Source organism: Ceratosolen solmsi, unplaced genomic scaffold (genome assembly GCF_000503995.2).
Source record: "Ceratosolen solmsi marchali unplaced genomic scaffold, CerSol_1.0 scaffold23, whole genome shotgun sequence".
Classification (NCBI taxonomy): Eukaryota; Metazoa; Arthropoda; class Insecta; order Hymenoptera; family Agaonidae; genus Ceratosolen; species Ceratosolen solmsi.
In genome coordinates this window covers 938,947-957,915 of record NW_011948430.1, presented here as the reverse complement: position 1 = coordinate 957,915, position 18,969 = coordinate 938,947, and the positions used below count along the sequence as shown (strand labels likewise).

At 39.3% G+C, this 18,969-nt stretch overlaps 1 protein-coding gene across 11 annotated transcripts in view; it reads left to right on the top strand.

Moving 5' to 3' along the window:
- Positions 1-18,969, top strand: part of LOC105363937 (CUGBP Elav-like family member 1) — a 418,414-nt gene that overhangs the window by 375,373 nt on the left and 24,072 nt on the right. For all 11 annotated transcript variants that reach the window (XM_011501754.1, XM_011501755.1, XM_011501760.1 and 8 more), the window contains one exon: positions 16,730-16,932. In XM_011501754.1, the coding sequence (XP_011500056.1) occupies positions 16,730-16,932 (203 nt within the window). The remainder of the gene's footprint in view (positions 1-16,729; positions 16,933-18,969) is intronic.

The following is an 18,969-nucleotide window of genomic DNA, read 5'->3' as shown; positions in this document are numbered from 1 at the left end:
CAAACAATTAACATCCTCGTCAGTGAGGCGATTAAAACTTACCGCTTACAAGCGCAATAAATATAGGCTCGACTGCAATGAAAAACACGAGCTACCGGATAATTGATATAAAATACTTATCCTCGAGAATCGTAATGTATCGTTAACTCGAAAGATAAGAAATAGCATTTTTCCAGTAAACGGCCGATCCGACGAACGCGCATTAGATTTTGAAACGCCAGCGAGAGAGGCAAAGTAACGGAATTAATGACATAATTAAACGTATCGGAGGTGAGTGTAAGCGTTAGTGTAGTAACATCAGTCCTAGTAGACGCAATGCGAGAGACGCGCTTGACCTAGTAACGTCTGCACGAGTTCCCGATCGTTCAACTTTCGACTTTCTTTGGCGATCACGGTCGTCGCGTACACTGCCGCGAATTCGGCATCCATTCAACCCCCCCCCCTCTCCCGCCCTCATACCCAATGTCGCTCCCCTCCCCCTCACCGCGACCCCTCTCCACTGCTCGCCACACGCCTCACGCCCAACACCCGTGTTTATTAATCACGAGCGAGATCGTAGATACCGGGAATTTTCAGAATTTTCAGAACGCGACCACAACTCCTCTTGAAAGCCGCTTCTAATTATAGCTCATTATACGGTCAGGTATGCGCGGCACGCTGCCTAACCAGCAGCGCCGCTAAGGTTTTGCAATTGTTAAATGTACGTTATTATGAGTTTGTTCGGGTCGGAAAATGGTCGATGCCGACAAGAAGAAAATGAAATTAAATGTTGCCGGGCTTGGATTTTTTCGACAATATCTGGCGATTCGACTCGATGCGTGCGGAGTGTCGAAGGAAGGAAGAAGGTAGAGAAAAACGCTGCCAATTACCGTAAAATTCAAATACAAAAATGTGTAATCGCGCGAGCAAATCTCTAAGAACTCGTTTAGAATTTTAGGTCACTTGAAGCTGTGGGGAGATACGGCGACGATGCTTGTACTTTTGAGCCGCTTCCCTTGCCTTTCCTTGCCCCACCACCTCACACGCACGCACACATACTCTCTCTCTCTCTCTCTCTCTCTCTCTCTCTCTCTCTCTCTCTATCTCTCGATTAATACGGTCAATTAATGAAAAATTAAAACACAAAACATATGGCATTTGTAGAAGAAGGCGAGCATAGAGTTCGTAAGGACGATGATCCCCTCTCATCATCTTCCATCCATTAAAAGCCAAAGTATTAGAGTGAGGCTCGCTACTGTAAGTTTTCTTACGCAATGACGGGGCGAGTGAAGCATTAATCGTTGCTTCTGCTAGTGTGTGGTCTTGACAGACCACAACACACAAGTCTGCCCCGCGACTGTGGTTAATCGTAAGTCGGGAGTAGCACCAGCAATAGCAAGCATCAACATCGACATCAACATCAACATCAACAGCAACAGCAAAAGCAACGGAGCAACGGAGCAACGGAGCTAGCGGACTCCTTTTTTTTTGCGGTTGTTATTCCACTCGCTGGATCCCGGATACATTTTAAACCATTCCACATGCGAGGCGCGTGCCGCCGCTCTCTCCTCGCTCCTCACCGCTCCTCGCCGTCCCCACCCCACGAGTAGCTCCTTTCGGCTACGACTTTGGCTGCCCGTACTCTCCTCCATCCTCCCGCCCCTTTGCCAACCCGTCGCTCCGCCTTTATTTGGAATTTAGAAGCTAGGGGATTTTACGTCATTAGACCGCTAAATCACATGGCTTTAAACTTTTGCGGGACTCTGCTCTCAACATACTAAAGAGGCTAATAATCGTGACTTTTAATCTATTCTACTCCTCTCGCAAATTCTTACCAGCTGAATCATTGTTGTGGAAAATCATCGATTCTTCCTCCTTTATTCGATTATTCGACTATCGGCTTAATTACCTAGCCCCGACCTTTCGCACACTCTCCTAAATTACGTTTTATTTTTAACGTACGCCATTTGGTCTAATGGGCATTGTTCTTCTACGCTTGCCTACTTTATCCACATTCCACACTCATTATTATTATTCTATTAACGAAGAATAACGGTAAGCTCTTATCTCCTTGCTACGTAATTAGCACAGTCGAATCAAACTCCTATCGAATCAAACATAGTGCACGTAGAGTCTTATATCGCGCGCTATTCCAATCATAATATTCTCTAGCAATTATTAATTATTAGCTCGCCGATCATTAACACGCGAAACAAGCATCGACCACTTTTATCCCCGTTCTCCCAATTTATTTATCATAATGAATTTATTATATCAAAAATTAACGAGGCCGTCACGTCGTACCCAGTGATAAAAGTATCCTCCGCTCCACGACATACGCGAGACGAATCTTCGTTTATAAACGCGCTGCATAATTTAACACGATCAATTGATAATGACAACATTTGCCATTGCATAACGAGAGTATATCATATTATATACAGTCTAGTGCCAAAATAAAGAAGGAAGATGTCGATGGTTGGTGATTCGCGAGAGCGATTGTCCGTGCGTACGTACCTTCGATTCCTTGAAATAAAATGCGTGCCGTCGAGTGGCGACCGTAAGCTGTCGGCCGACCGAGAGTGTCGCAGTCAATGCTCGACAGTTGGATTTTTGAATTGCCAATGAAGGCAAATAATTCAGCCTCGAGATAGACATCAGCGGATACAGCCGTCAATGTTAACGTTATTCCCCCATTTATTCTTCCAAGCTCGTCCGTGCTTGTTTTCGTTACACATCAGCCGTCATCCGCCAAAGTGTCTTTTAACCAAAATATGTCCCTCGCTCATATCGCCGCTTTGAAGCTCCTTCCTTGACATCCCAACTTTTTTCATTCCCGCCTGATTTTGTAACTTTATCCACTCGAGCTTTTACCGTATTTATGTACGTTCGTACAATACTGTCTCTCCTCACACCTTTACTTACTTCCCAAGCGTCGTCCGTACTTCCTTCATTTGCCACTCGACCCTTCCCCTCCCAGAGCCCACCGCTTATCGGCCATTACTACACTTATTTCCTTGGCTGGCAAATGCGCTCACTCACTTTGAGTTGGAAAATAACCGAGAGATAACGGAGATGCTAACTCTCCGAATAATACATTATCCTACTATATTATCTAACGCCGTTCCCTTCAATATCTTGCAACATTTATGACAGTCTATACCAATTTAATTAAAATGGCTAGGTCGTTATTATTATTATTTGGCCGAATGTATAATATTGGTCGAGAGCGCGTCTTTCTCTACTACTACTCCCCCCGCCCCCGACCCCGCCCCACCGACAACCCGCTTCATAACCTCCATCAACCCTTCAATTAGCATGCTCCTGGGCTGTGTTATTTACACAAAATGTCTATTGTTTTTCCGGTACAAATCGAATAGCATTTCCTGCAATTTCAATCGTTGCCACGTCGCACAACCACACACAACTGCGCACGCACGTCGATAATACGCTGCTTCTATAACGAAATTTGTTTCGTATATAAAGGCATAAAAGTAGGAAAAACTAACAAACAATGCGCCATTATTCTTTAATGCGGGACGGTCGAGGGAGAAGGATCAAATGTTGATTGTAGTAGCCCGGCTTGATTATAACGAGTAGACGATATTCATTCTAAAGAGCAAAGAAAATGAGAGCCGAGGAATAATGGAAAAACGTAACGAATGCGCGACTGTGGTGCCGGCGTCGGCGACCACTACCCGGAGCGCGCATACAAAACCATAAAAGCAAGAATCGCCAACATTACGTGGAGCGCAGCCTTCGCGCGCTATTATGTAACCGCGCGCGATTATACCTGCGCAACGGCTCGCGACTCTCCCTCCGCCTGCGTGTGACCAGTGCGTGCAACTTGCGCCTACGCCTGTGTGCGTGCGCGCCTTTTAAAAGCACGCTAATGGCCACACGCGCAGGTACTCTCGCGGTCTACCTGCCGTAACCTACTTACCGTCGCGACACGTCTCTACTACAGCGACGCGAGACTTTTCACCGAAGGCGCGATCGCCTCCTCGACTGCGGCCGCCTTACCATCCACCGCTCATCGTCCATCGTTCATCATCCACCGCCGCTCATCATCCACCGCCGCTCATCATCCACCGCTCATCCACCGCTCATCCACAGCTCGTCCACGATTCCGCGCTCGCGCTCGAGAATTCATTCATTCGACGAGCCTCCGCACAACACAACGAACGCTTCGACTTAACCTCGTTTCCCCGGGAATGCGCTTCGCGCGCATGAGACTAGATACAACGATCCTCTTTCTTTTGTTCCCTCTTTGTTTTCCCATTGGTCGAGGAGCGCGCGCACATTCGCAACGACAACTTCGTCCGAGGAATAAGGAACGCTCGAGCTCATCTCTAATCGATAAGCGCGCGAGCAGCGACGCTCCGCTTTAGCTGCCTCTCGTTTCTGCGCGTCGAGCCACGGGAGAAACCTCAAGGGCAAGGGCCCCCTCACCTACATTGATGCAAAATTTAACGCGGGTAAACAGGGGGTGAGGTAAATTTAACGCGAATTCCCCGTAAACACGATGCTATTGACTTTGAGCGCGCGAATTGGACGAATGCAGCGTGCCGCCGGTGTTCGTGCTCGGTCCGAGTATTCTTGAATAAAAGTAACGCTTTATTATGACCACGGGACGCTCGCCATTATTTCTCGCTGCATTGGACGTAGCTCACTGTTTTCGATGTTAATGGCGTACAACAGCGTTTATCCACAAGTCCGCCCTTGTGAATGATAATTGCCGTGTCAACCGCGAAGAAGGCGAACGAGAAATATAACTCAAACTATTATATTTCGAAAAGTTGTGTGTACCGTTCTACCCACGCCTTAGAACGCTGACGGGGAAGAGAGCAACGATTTGTAAATGCGCGATAAGATAAGGGCGAAAAACCTGGTCTCCTCTTTCTTTCTTTCTTTCTTTCTTTCTTTCTTCTTTTTCTTTTATTCTTTCCTTCCCTCCCTCCTTCCTTCCTTCCTTCCTTCCTTGCTTCCTACCTTCCTTCCTTCCTTCCTTACTTCCTTGCTTCCTTCCTTCCTTCCTTCCTTCTTGTCTCTCCATTCCTTTCTCTTTATTCCTCTCTGGGCGAATGCGCTCGCCTTTCATTCGTATCTCTGCACTCCATATCTGCCAAGTGCTGAATCGTACACGTCGACCTCCTAACTACTGTACCTTTTAATTAATATCTCTCTCTCTCTCTCTCTCTCTCTCTCTCTCTCTGACTCTCACGTTGCGTCGTACCGCAATGCGCATTCTTAACGAAAATCAACGCCACCCTGAAAAAAATTTGCCTCGTACTAACCTTCGACTAAAACAAAATTGTCGACCAGGGAGACTTTATCGATTTTTACTTCATGCGATGAAAAACTGTTGAGAAGAGCCTCTCGATACTGCAGAATTCTTTATAGTTCTATGCCGAACGGGTTAAAGTAGAAATTTCCATTTCATTGTGAGAATTGATTATCAATTATAGAAAAATTACAAATTATACGGAGGAAATGAGTTTGTTCTGTTCCATTGTGAAGCCATCAATGCTTTTCTTTTTAAACATAAAAATTTCATTCTACAAGCTTATTTAAACGAAATATCTGCAAAAATAATTAAACGAACTTTTTTTCAAGCAAATATACGTATTGCATGTTAGAAATTTTAATAAATTCATTGTTAAGCAATTGAGTAGGTAATTTCATTTAAATTGATAATCGTCAATTGTTATAAACATAAAAATTCTAATTCATTTTAATAAAACATTGTTATTTATTTATTGTAATTTAGTATATTTCTAAAACAGAATTACCTAATATTCTAATAAATATTTTTATCTTTTAATAAACATCGGACAGAAATAGTGAAATGTTCGGTGTCAAATATAATTTAGGATCTAAATAAACATTGTACATGTCTATTCTCTCTTTGTTTCTATTTCGCTCCCTGCTTACACCCCCCCCTCCACCTCATCCTCCTCACGCTCTAAATGAGCATTACAAACATATCCAGATGCGAATGTGCTCATCCGTACTCTACAAATGCTGAGCAAGCCGGCGGATGACTAATATCTTGGTAAATAAAGTCCCTCGTTTCCCTCTTTTTCATATTTCTAAATGATTTTTAAAGTCCACAGAACCTCGTCATTTTAGTTAATTAATAAATACCCTCGTGCTTAAAAAATTAAAACAAAAAAGTAATTCATCTGCTCAGCTTGGAAACGTTTATAGAGTCGTTTTTATAGCATAATGAAAAATTGGCTCTCATTACAAATTAAATATCCTCAGACCGCACTTTACTTTATTTTTCAACCTTGCAATTGTTATGTAATTACACATTTATTAGGGTGTAATCCGACTTTAAATATCCCTGAAGGCATTTTTAGCTCTTGAAAAACTTCTAGAATGGTGACGTTGCATTCGAGCAACAAAAAGAAAATAAAAACACCAACTAATGGTTAATGGTTGATTTTGCCTCTTCACTATATACAGTTAACTTATCTGTATCTAAAAGCGGCATGTAGATATGCTAAAATTGAATATATTTGATATTTAAATGGGCTTAACCAGTGGCTCGTTATAAAGTTGAAAGATTTGAAAGTCGAGATCGTAATACGAGCGGCAGTCGAATTTTTTTTTTTTTTTTTTTTTTTTTTTTTTTTTTTTGTACTGCCATAGATGAAAAAAAAATGATGGGTACGGAATCGATAAAGAAGTCGTAATCTTACATTAGCTTCCTTCAATGAATTACCGATGCTCGTAAAGGAGTATATACGATTGCATAAAGAATGAATTTCAAGCCGCCGAACAAAACTGTTGGCTATTAGCGGACAAAGTTTTATGGACGGAAACCGGATCTATCGTTTGTTAAATGTATTTATGTATTCCAAGATCGATGTGTGCTTGCGCGTGTTAATGAACTTGCGTCTCGTATTCTCGGGACAAAGTATTTTCCGACAGCTTTACATTTGTCGACGCGCCTCGACTGTACGCGAGTTTTCGCATAAGCCAGTATTTTTATTTGCCGGAGTAGTGAAATTGGAGAGAGAAAAAAAAACAGAAAAAAGATCTCTCGACTCGGCAACGATACACATCTCAGTAGGTATGCGCGTCAGCAGTTAACGTATGCGCAAATCATAAACACGTCGCACTTGCGTGTCGAAAACTTTCAATTTCGACTTCTCGCTGCCACGTAAGCTCGCCACTCTCACGGCCGTAAATCTGAAAAAATGCAATTAAAGGAGTCGGCAAAAGGGATAATAGGTAAGTGATAAGTGCGCGCGATGGCACAATGGCACAATCAAGAAAAAGTGTCACGTATTGCGCGCCTCGACCATACGTATCGGCTGTTCTTGCGCAACGACGAGTGGTGGCGGCGGTGGCGGCGGTTGGGGCGAATGACGAGCGGAGGGGGCTGAGCGGTGTGCGGTGTAAGGGGTTGTGGGGAGGGGTGGGGGGGGAGAGGTGTCACGATGGATTGAAATTAAAAACTTGTAGCAGCGACAATGCGCAGCGGCGATGCACGCGCAGGTGACGCGTGTGCGTGCGCTTCGCATTTATCATTAACGTGACTGGCACAAAAGCCCCGGTGCGTGCAGGATGTGACGACACGATTGGCTGCAGACGCAACGAGCGCTCGCCTGTCCGGAGGAATTTAGATCCACCAAACGCTACCTAGGCCTAGGGCTATGCCCCACCCACCTACGTCGCATTAATTCTTCCAACCCCTTGCTGCCGTATATTTCATATTTTCCATCGGCGCGTTTAGCATTATTGTCGTTAACTCGAAACTCATGTGAACACACGGGCACGCTATTGGGCGATCGCGAGCATTATTTTTTCTCCTTGTTGCCAATACGACAGCGCTCGCTCGCTTACTCGCTGTTTCCTTGATTTTCAAATTACGTTTCGCGATCGTTTATACATTATGCGCGGCATAATAACGATTGCGATACTCTCGGCTACCATTGTAAGCGTACGTAGTCTCGCGCTTCTTCACTCGCGTGCTTCTTCGTACCTCCGAGATTTTCCCTCTGCATTAATCGTGACCGTGACATTTTCTATTCGCAATTAAATAAATGGACGGGCGGGGGAGATTGCGAATGAACGCAGACACGCGGCCCACCCTACTCCTATACCACATTTGTATTTTATGGTAGCAGAAAGACATTGAAGTGTGCGTGTGCGCGTGTGTGCGTGCGTGCGTGTGTGCGTGCGTGTCTGGGCTGCGAAAGAAAAGTCGCCGGGCAAGCTTTTGGCTTTGGATGCGACAGCTGGGGAGTTAGCACGAGGCCCGCGAATTCCGATCGTGATCGAGATGATCGAATTCTAAATCACAATATTTACATGCACGATATGTCCTCGCTGGCCGACATATATGGATGGATAGTCAGCCGGGATGTTATTTTGAAATTTATAAAACTCGCTGCTTGGCGTAGGTCGCTTTTATCCTACGTACAAGATGCAGAACAACACAACGTCGGCGTCATTTTCCACAGTATTTATATGATATTAGACGCCTCATTGTTCATTATATATAGTGTTCGCAATCGTTACTGCGAAATCTCCGTCCAACTCGATGCACGGTAGTTGGAATATCAATTGTTTTCCATTGTTAATTGACCGAGACTGAAACTTGAGACATCGACGGTCGTCTCGACGAGTTTAATAATCTTCGCAACGACCACCACCGAGCCTTCGTAATAAGCTCTTGTATTATTTCTGAATCATTATCCGTTCTATCCGCCAGTGTCTCTTCCTCTCCCTCCCCTCCCGCTCGCCGTACCACCATACCACCCGTAATCCCCGTACCCCCGTACCCCCTCACACTGCCGCTCAAACTCTCACTCTCGCACTCGCTCTCGCTCTCTCATGCCCAAGCCCCTCCAACTCCCCGTCACGTCCCTTTTACCAATATATAAAATATTTTAAGATACTCGAAAATCACTGGCTGCCGTCTGCAGGGGCGGCACACGAGACGGCTTCTTGACCCCGGTGTGCTCCGCGAGTAAAATCAATATTTATGCGGTGATAAATATTTATTTGCTGAATTAATGCTGCCGTGGCTTATCGTAAGCGATTCGCCCGGCCTTTTTTCTGTAACGAAAAAAAAAAAAAAAAAGGAAAAACGAGCGGAAGCTTATCGGCTAGGACATCCTGCACGCGTACGAGCGCTCGCTGCCACCCTTTCCTTTACCAGCGAACAAAAGAACGGAATGTCGCTCGCTTAACCTAGGGAGCAAAATAAATCAGTTAATTCTTGTGTAAACTGTGGAGAGCTTTTCGAGCGGCCTTGAAAAAAGAAAAGAAGAAGTAAGGAGGAAAGAAAAAGAAATGCGGCAAGACGGGGAAAGGGAGCGAATAGCGTCAGAAGCTTAATTGGTCATTTGTATGGGTTTCAATGCCTCAAGTTCCTTCCGGTCGACTCTGGCAAACTGCGCTGACCAGCATCGCGCCTTCTTTTCTCCACGATTCTATTATCTCTCTCTCTCTCGCTCTCTCACTCTCTATTCTTGTGCGACGAAATACCTAAACGTCACTTGCATACTAATGTGGCCGCACACATATTTTCAAGGTTCCCTACCCTAAAATTTAACATAGAATATAAATGGGGCGCCGCCGTTAATACGGACAGACTTGCCTCTATCGAATAATCATCCTTGCACTATTTCTTTAATAATTACACCAAGACCGACGATGAAATTGAATTTTGTCTTGCAAAACCATGATGATGAGGGAGGGGGAAGAGATAGGAGAGCGGCGGCTCTGGGAGAGTCATGAATTTAATTCAATGTTCTTCAATTTTATTGTATTTTGTAGAGTTGAATTGTTAAGGAGATTATTCAACCCGAGGGAAGAGAGGAGAGAAATGAGAGAAACAGAGATAGAACGAGTGGACGAACTTTTATTATGTTTCCTTGGCCGATCCCATCACGAATGTGTCTCGTCATTTTTTCACAAGAAATATTATTATCATCATAAAAACGAAGCGTGCTAATTCGTCGACCTTTCACATGTTGCAATCATACTTTCTTTCAGACTTTTTTCCCTTTTTAAAAATTATTATAATGATCTGGCTTTCTAGTTTTTTCTTTAACGTCAGTTACATTTCAAGCAACTTTCTTTAACAAAGTGTCTCGAGCTATTGCGGCAAATATTCATCTCAAACTTATTGAAATAATATGCCTAATGACCGCTCAGAGGGAAATTTTTTTTTTTTTTTTAAATATTTACGCATGCGATCTATGACTTACACAATAAACTAACTATAGATTGAAAAATTATATTTAAAGCAATAATTAATTACCGATACTGGATAATAGATTATTAAATACATTTGAAAAATCTTTACCAATGGAACGCGCACGAACAAAACAATAGTAAATATTTATCATCGTAAATTTATAGAACGGCTAATAGTATTAATTATTTAACCATTTAAATGAAAGTTTGCTTGAACATAATGAGTCGTGCGCGTAATAAATCAAATAAATACATTGTTGCAATTGCAAATCGCTTTATAAACACAAACTTTGCTTTCGATCCTACATGATTCTACTTAAACATCGTGATGTTATACAATTATTAATTGCGTATTTATATCAGTTGTATTTCATAAAAATTTTATTTTTCATACCAATTACATAATTACCAGTACTCAATGTTTTTCATAAATCTCGACAAATATATCCATTACGGTACTCAGTTTAAATTGTAAATTTATTATAAAAAAAAAAAAAAAATAAATAAATAAAAAATAATAATAATAATAATAATAATAATAATAAAATAAAGTCGTACAGTTATATAAGGTGCATTTAATGGGGCCATTACTTAATAAATACATGGAACTATTATTAAATGCAAAACGACCGTGACTAGTAATTGTTGATTCGTTTCGATCGAACAATCTTCACTTTTTGCCCAATCTTAGACGACTCCAAAAATATCACATTCACTAGTTATTCTAAGAATTAAAATCTTCTGACCTTGAAGCTCGAGATTTTAAACATACGCGCTGCGCGTACGTATTTATCATATATCTGCCACAAAGATGTACAAGTAAAGTTATAAATAAAACTATAAAAGAATACAAATTTTAACGAGTTATTATAGCTTTGAATAGTAGAATTTTTAAATTATTCAAATAATAAGCAATCGGGATTACATTATTATGAAATATTATATGAAGAATGTTTGAAGGTGGCATGTTTCGGTAATGTACTACGTAAGACACTATTGATGTGAGAAATAATTAGTTTGTGCCTTTGCCAAAATGATATTTTGGCCTGAGCCGAACTAGTGAAAGATTGCTCGACATGCGACTCTTCTTTCTCTCTTGCGTTTCGGACATGTTTAAATCTTAGCACCGTCACTTGACACGTTATCTTCCTTGTAAATTCTTAATGTCCCTAATCTTTTGTGTACAATAAAATACTTGAAATCTTGACGTTTAAATGGATACACGAAAAAGAAATTAGCCGTTTAAGAGAAAGTTTTTCTATCGATATTTCATACAACATTAGAATAGTTAATACACCTCTAAGTATAATTATTGAACAGTTGCATAGATTGATAACAATAATACTGCTTCCCTTTTTATTTATTAATGTTTCATTATCTATAAATACAATTGATGTTTGCGTTGTATGTGATGATAAATTCTATAGATAAAATTTCTCTCGTGCGTGGGATTATATTAGAACCTGAAATTTCAAACTGAAAGTCAATTAGCAATATGCAAGCAGTTGACCTGTTAAAAACTTAAAAAAAAAAAGCATTTTTTAAAAACTGTAAAATAATGATTGTACAAAGCTGTTAACTCCTTTGAATCTTCTACGTTTTTTTTTTTACTTTTTTTTTTTTGCCCCCGATCGGTTCAACTGTTAGTGCATTTAGTACTTGTAATTGACACCTTCCATCCACAATGAACCAATAATAGAATTATGACAGCAGTGAGTGGATCACAAGTTTCTCCACTAATTCTCATGCCTCTAGCCTAAAAATAGTTATTTGCACAAATTTGTCCGCTCGACTTTAGCTTTATTATAACACACATTATTTGTCTATAATTCATAACAATGTATTATTAGCTCTTATGTGCTTTCTAATAACGTGATGTTTTTAATGTAAGTCGTGGTAAATCACTTGAATACGATTAAATGAGATTGGCAAAAATTTTGAAATGCCACAGATGAGTCGTGAGGAACTTATCTTTCTTTGAAAATTTTGACAAGTAAAAATGCTTTGAGCGGCGAATTCATAAAATGATTTTAGTTATCAGTGAGGTGGAGTGCTTAAATTCAAGAAGGCAAGCAGCAGCATTGGAGCTTAAGAAAGTTAAACATATCGAACTGTTTGCCTTAGAAAAGTGCATCGAACTACCATTCCATACATCTCCTCTTACTTCTCAAACGTTTACCTAAAATCTTTTTGTTTTCTTTTTGGCCCATTCGTCAATTTCACCACTGTTGTTGGTACATTAGTGCACGTAGAAAAAAGATTACATTCGAAAAATGATATGATAACAAATAATAATAATCGGTAATACTTTCAATGTACCGCCAATGTAGCTAGTTTTAAAAATATCATTATAACATTTGATTTTTATTGTCAAATAACGGATTAACCTCATCTCATCCATAAAAATTCGGAAATTCATCATTTCAATTGTTTAATTTAAGTCACTACTTCACTAATATTTAGTTAAAAATATTTTTAACTTGATGTTTGAGCTAATCACTTGAATTATATAAGAATATATCCCTAATCGTTGCACAATTAAGGTATGTAATTAATAAATTTACGTTTGGTTTTATATTAAAAGAAGTTGAAATGAAAAAATGTTTTCTTTGCCCTTATAGGCACTAATACGTGCGTAATAACAATTTAAACCTCATAATAATTCATTTAAAAATTGACATAAAATATTTTACGCAAAAATTTGTAATCTTTGAATATAAAAAATATAATAAGATTATAAACTTCCAGCTTATGGGACTTATTATTAATATAAAAAAAAAAAAAAAAATTGTTTTGAAATAATGAATAATAACAAATATTCAACTAGTTTTTTTTCATTATATGGTTTTTCTAACATATTTTATTATAATTTTAAATACGAATGTAGAATTAATTATCCAATGTAAATGATAATTTCTATAAAATAAACAATTTCACTAGCATTTTAAATATCAATAGTGTTATAGTTGGTTATTTAATTTAAAATTTTTAGCAAAAGCATTTTTGTTTATTAAAATTTTATCGAATCGCTTTAACAAAATTCGTTTCAATAAATAGTCTAATAAAGTAATATTAAATCAAAGATCAAACAGTACACGTGCATTTCTCATCTCGTAATTATTTTATAAGTATTAATTTCGTAATAAGTACTAATAATAATCAATACTAATAAAATAGGACTTTTAATGATTTATAAATATTAGGATAAAAACTATTTTTTTCAGTTTTTATAAAACACCTCAATATTATTTTCATGCAATTTATAACAAATTAAATTCAGGATAATCAGTTGTAGGCATTATTAGACCTTTGTTAATACAGTGTATTCATTTAGATTATATATATATATATATATATATATATATATATCATATAATTTAGATTACGGTCACCAAAGACTGCAATAACAAAGCTACCATAACCGTAACAAGTTAAAACAAAATTCATAGTTCACATTTAATTAACAATTCAGTCCGGTAATGTCGACGACTCGGCACGCGGTAACTGTCGCGTTTGATGACAAAGGAGGTGTAAATTCATGGCGAGCAGAGCTAGATAAGAGACGAAAGCAAGTGAGAGGGAGTGAGAAAGCGAGGGGACGAGAGACAAGATGCAGGAAGAAAAGATACGAAATGTATTTACACATACGTATATTTGTGTATATATATATATATATGTGTGTGTGTGTGTGTGTGCGTGCGCGCGCGCGTGTGCGTGTGCGTGCATGCGTGTATATACACGTATGTGGATATAACTAGGCGCTTGCATTTGTGAATAATATATATTCAGAGCTCCGGAATCCTTGCTATTTTTTCGCTAAGCTACAATGTTTCTTTTTATTTTCATTTCTCTTTCTTTTAACTTATGCGCTCTTTAATATTTCGTGAATAGCAAAAAATAATTTCGTTAAATCCTTTTTCCAAGATCATACTTTGTTTCGCATATTAAGATAATAATATAATGGATTGAATACACAAAAAGGGAATTATGGAAATTAATTTGAATTGCTTTTCAAAAAGTATTTAAGCAAGGTTTTCATACTTTCTAGACAAATTAAATGTTCTTTTATCACGGTAAAATAATATTATTCTGCATTTAAAATATAAATATCGACCTTCAGATATAACGAATGCCTTATATTGTTCATAATATTTGCTAAAGAATTCACCTTAATTTTGTTAAATAACATTATTACATCACTACACATGGACTATATATATATATATATATATATATATATATATATATATATATGCAAATGTAATGAATCCTGCATACACGAGCCACTTGCATTATTAATAATGAATAACCCAATGGAATTTAAAAACGACCTCTTTCACCTGATAATTAATCAATTTTTTCCGACATTTTTTTGTAAAAACTGCGCGTTCCGTGCTGCTCACTATCGACAATGTAGAAAATTGCAATGCTGGCGCGCACGGTGTGTGCCCGTGTATCGTGTGCGTGTGCGCTATGTGCAACATCTCCTCGCAAGTTACGAAGGGCTGTTGTAATGTGCTACACTAGGGGCGTGTATCGATTGACAGACACCGGGGAACATTCTTTTCAGTTGTGCCCAATCCTCGGAGAAATCCGATCTATAGCTGAAGTGGGCCGTTGCCTGGTTCGCCCGCGACCAGACTCGCTGACAGGGGCTTCCGGTAGGGTAGGAAATTAATTAAACCAATAGTTAGAACCGGTGAGCCAAGTGCAGGCGGACAGGGCTTCCGACAAATATATCAGCGTATACGTTTGCCGCGCCTCCTGATTCCACTACATCACCTACGACTTTGTACTTTACATTCCAGACTTGCACGGCTCTTTACCTTCTTTACTTCCTTTATCTCTGCTTCGAACGCCTGCGATATATCAACTTGAATGACAATATTGTGGTTATTGTTGTTTTTTCTTTTTTTTTTTGTTTTTGTTTTTTTTTTTTTTTGCTTTATGAAAATTCTAGGCCACGCCATCGTTAATTCCTCATTCGTACTCCGCGCTCCTAATAAGTCAGTCTTTTTAGCTTCTCCTTCATCTTCTTCCTCTTCTTTCTCTCTCATTCTTCCGTCCTTAGCTTCGCTTCTTTTACATTTCATTAATAAATTAATAAATTAATGAATTTATGAGAAGAAGGTCTTCTTCGCACAACTTTCTTTCCATAACATCCCATTTTATTCTCCACTTCTTTCTTTATATCGTGGATTTTTCATTTCACCTTACTGCGTCTAATCAAATTAGTGCGATGCATAAACTCTCCTTTGCGCTATCCTTTTTTATCTGCCTTCATCTTTTCCATGGTATTCTGCTCTTTTTCTCCCCGGCGCATAGTACCGTGCACTTTCGGAGCAACATTATGTGCGGAAGATGAGAATTTACATAAGCTGCTTTGGACCGACGTTGATTTTTTTCCTTCCCGAGGCCTAAACAAATATTAGCCGACGACCTTCTCCGGCCCTTAAATAAACGCCCTTTTTATGGCTTTCGTTCGTGCTCTTTGCGTATCGTCTTGAGGAGCGATCTGGTAACGAACGTCGAAGAAACAAAACCCCCAAGTGTACATGATTGCACTCCCGGAGACTTTCTTAAAACCACGAAAAGATCAAACGAACTTTCTTTCTGCCCGTATATGAAAATAACAATACCGAAAATCATGCCTGAGTAAATAAAAGCTCTTTTGGCGGATAAAAAAAGCCACGTATCTTTGAGAAAGAAAAAAAAATCCATGTTGCATTATAGTGTGCTTATAGTGTAATTGTGATGTAAAGTTTATAATTCGGAAAATACAATTGTCTTGGCAGGAAATTACTTTTCGAATGCAGAACAATTACGTTTTCAAATTAAATTACATCACGATATTATTAGTAGTCTCCGTAAAAACCATTATTCCGCAATGAAAATAATGTTCTTTTTTTTTCTTTTTCTTTTTTTTTTTTTTTTTTTTTTTTTTTTTTTTTTTTGCTTTCCTTTCATTCTATTCGTCATATATTTATTTTGCACACACAACGTAGCAAAAGACTCGATATTTAATCATCAATCGATGACGAAATAAGCAACGCGACAAAGTCAGAAAATTTATGACCGACGCCACCACTTTGGGATCAAATACAATATAAAAGCGCCGTGCTAAATAATTCGATTTTATGTCAAAGAGAGCCACATAGGCGAATGCCTCTCTCGCTTGAAAAATGAATTACATCGAGTTATTATAGCGAAAGCTCATAATCAGCCATAAATTTTTCACGCAAGACTCGGAAAATACGTATCCCCGGCGCATATTCCCATTTAATGGGCAATCTTTGTCCGTCGGCAAATATATTGCACAATAGCCGGCGGAGCGACCTTACGTAAGCCAGAATAAGGACACAAAATATCGGTGCGCTTGCATTCGCCAGCCGATAATTGTACGCTCATAGAGCCTGAGCTATATCAAGGATTACGTAAGAGCTCGGAAGGAATGGCACGGAGCACACGGCTCTTCCAGCAGCCCGGTGAATCCCGACGCTCATCCCCCCTCTCTCTCTCTCTGTTGCAGATCGCAAACTCTTCGTGGGCATGCTCTCGAAGAAGTTCACGGAGAACGACGTGCGGAACATGTTCGACGTTTATGGGGAAATCGAGGAGTGCTCGGTGCTCCGGGAAAACGGGCAGAGCAAAGGCTGCGCCTTTGTCACCTTCGCCAGCAAGCAGTCGGCCCTTCTCGCTATCAAGGCCCTTCACCACTCCCAAACGATGGAGGTAAGCTAAAGCTCCGAGCAGGACATTTGCATGCAGCCTATCTAGCTTTCCAGGTTTGCGCTCCTCCTCCTCCTCCTCCTCCTCCCCCCCCCCCCGGTCATCTCCTTCACTCGTCGGCAACGTCCCGTCCCCCTACCTTGATCCACCCCACCCACGCGCTCCCTTTCGCCGACCAATCGCATACTAATTTTTATATTGGTCGATGGTTAGCTAGCGACATGTACGCTATGTGTGCTCAGCGCGCTGCTGCTCAAGAGCGCCCAGAAAATTATCGCGCCAGAAGGAAAATGTATTCTTGGACGGACGGCTTTCTATATCGGCAAGCCCACCAACCCGTGCTTTCATGATAAATTATCACGCCTAACGCATGCGCAAAAGAAGCCCGAAAAGTGCGCTTTATTATCTGGAGCAAAAAGAAAGGAAAAATGATCAATGAAAAAGAGAAATAAAGGAAAACAAACAATGAATACTAATACAAGCCGTACACGTGATTTATGCATGCTGTACTGATTTTCTAAATGTATGCGTAATCGTTGAGAGTCATTTTGCGTACTGCGAGGGCAAAATGTAAGATTCAAATTCTCGACTTTTTTCCATTCCATTCGGTTATGCGCTACAACTCGATAGAACGGCAATCGCTAACTTTATAATTCTTTTAAGCTTGTGGCTCTTAAGCGCGATATTTACCTCATTCGTGCAAAACTGTTCACTTAACGCGATTCCTCTAACACATTTTCCTCATTTTCTTTCGCGAAACGTGTATGCACGCACTTCCTTTTATCCATTATCCGTCTTGAATAGTACTCGTACACCCAGTGAAATATGATAGAAAACAATTAATACTCGATTGGTTATTTTTTTAACTTCTTCGAAGAGAAATATATTATCATTGAGATCTATTGTTTCTGAATCGTAAGCAATATTTAGCGGTATCAGAAGAAAATTAAAAAAAAAAAAAACAACTTTTCAAATGTTATTATTGAAAAATATTGAGCAAACTTGAGTAAAAGCATACTCGCATCGAGATATAATTATTTTATTTACAATGGCATCACATGACAGATTGTAACAAATACTTGGCATCTACTAATTCGATGCAATAAGGAATTTGAATTTCATGAAATTCAGTCAAATCATCACTCAAAAATCACCTTCATATTTAGAAATATTTACACACGTACGAGGATAAACAAATAATAAGCTCCATATTAAAACGATTAAGTTTACAATTTACAAGTTTACGGTCGCAATCTATATTACAAAAGCTTCTTACATACGCTAATGCTTATATTTAAAATAAAATAATGCTTATGCGCTAATTCGCTTGTCACTTGCTCGCGAACAAGATTAATACCGTAATCTCGATATTAAAATTAGTTTGATCTTTTTTTAAGTATTATTTCATTATATGTAAATCTTATTAATGCACATCGCGTGTATCAAAGAGACCTCGGAAACAAATGAATTGTAATTTATTGTTCGGGTAATGTCATAATAACTCGTACATTAATTATTACAAGCTTTTCTGTCGTATAGGCAAACAATATATTTTATTTTTTTTCATAGTCACGATGATATTCAGTCGTCCCGATAATAAAAGTCCACCCATACATTGGCCAATTTCAAATGTAAAAATGTTCCAACATTCTCCTAGGCGGAGGAAGTTTCGTATGATTTTGAAAGGCGAGGATTACTGTACTGTGAAAATATCTGCAAATAGATAATATATTAACGGAACCATAAATGGACAGCCAATGAAAATTTAATAGCCAATTTTGTCTCATATTGATTTATCATTTATCATTTATCTAGGCAATATGGCATGAAAATAACATAACCTCTTAATTTACATGGCTTACTAAAATTCACGAGGGTAGCTTTTGAAATTAAACATGTATATGTTTAATAAAATAAATGCCGGGAGTTGAAATTTATTTTTATTTGTAAAGTAAAAAATCACAAGTTTAAGGCGGGGCGGGCGGGGAGGGGAGGGGAGGGGAGGGGGGGGGGATCCCCGTATCTACAGGGGGGGGATTG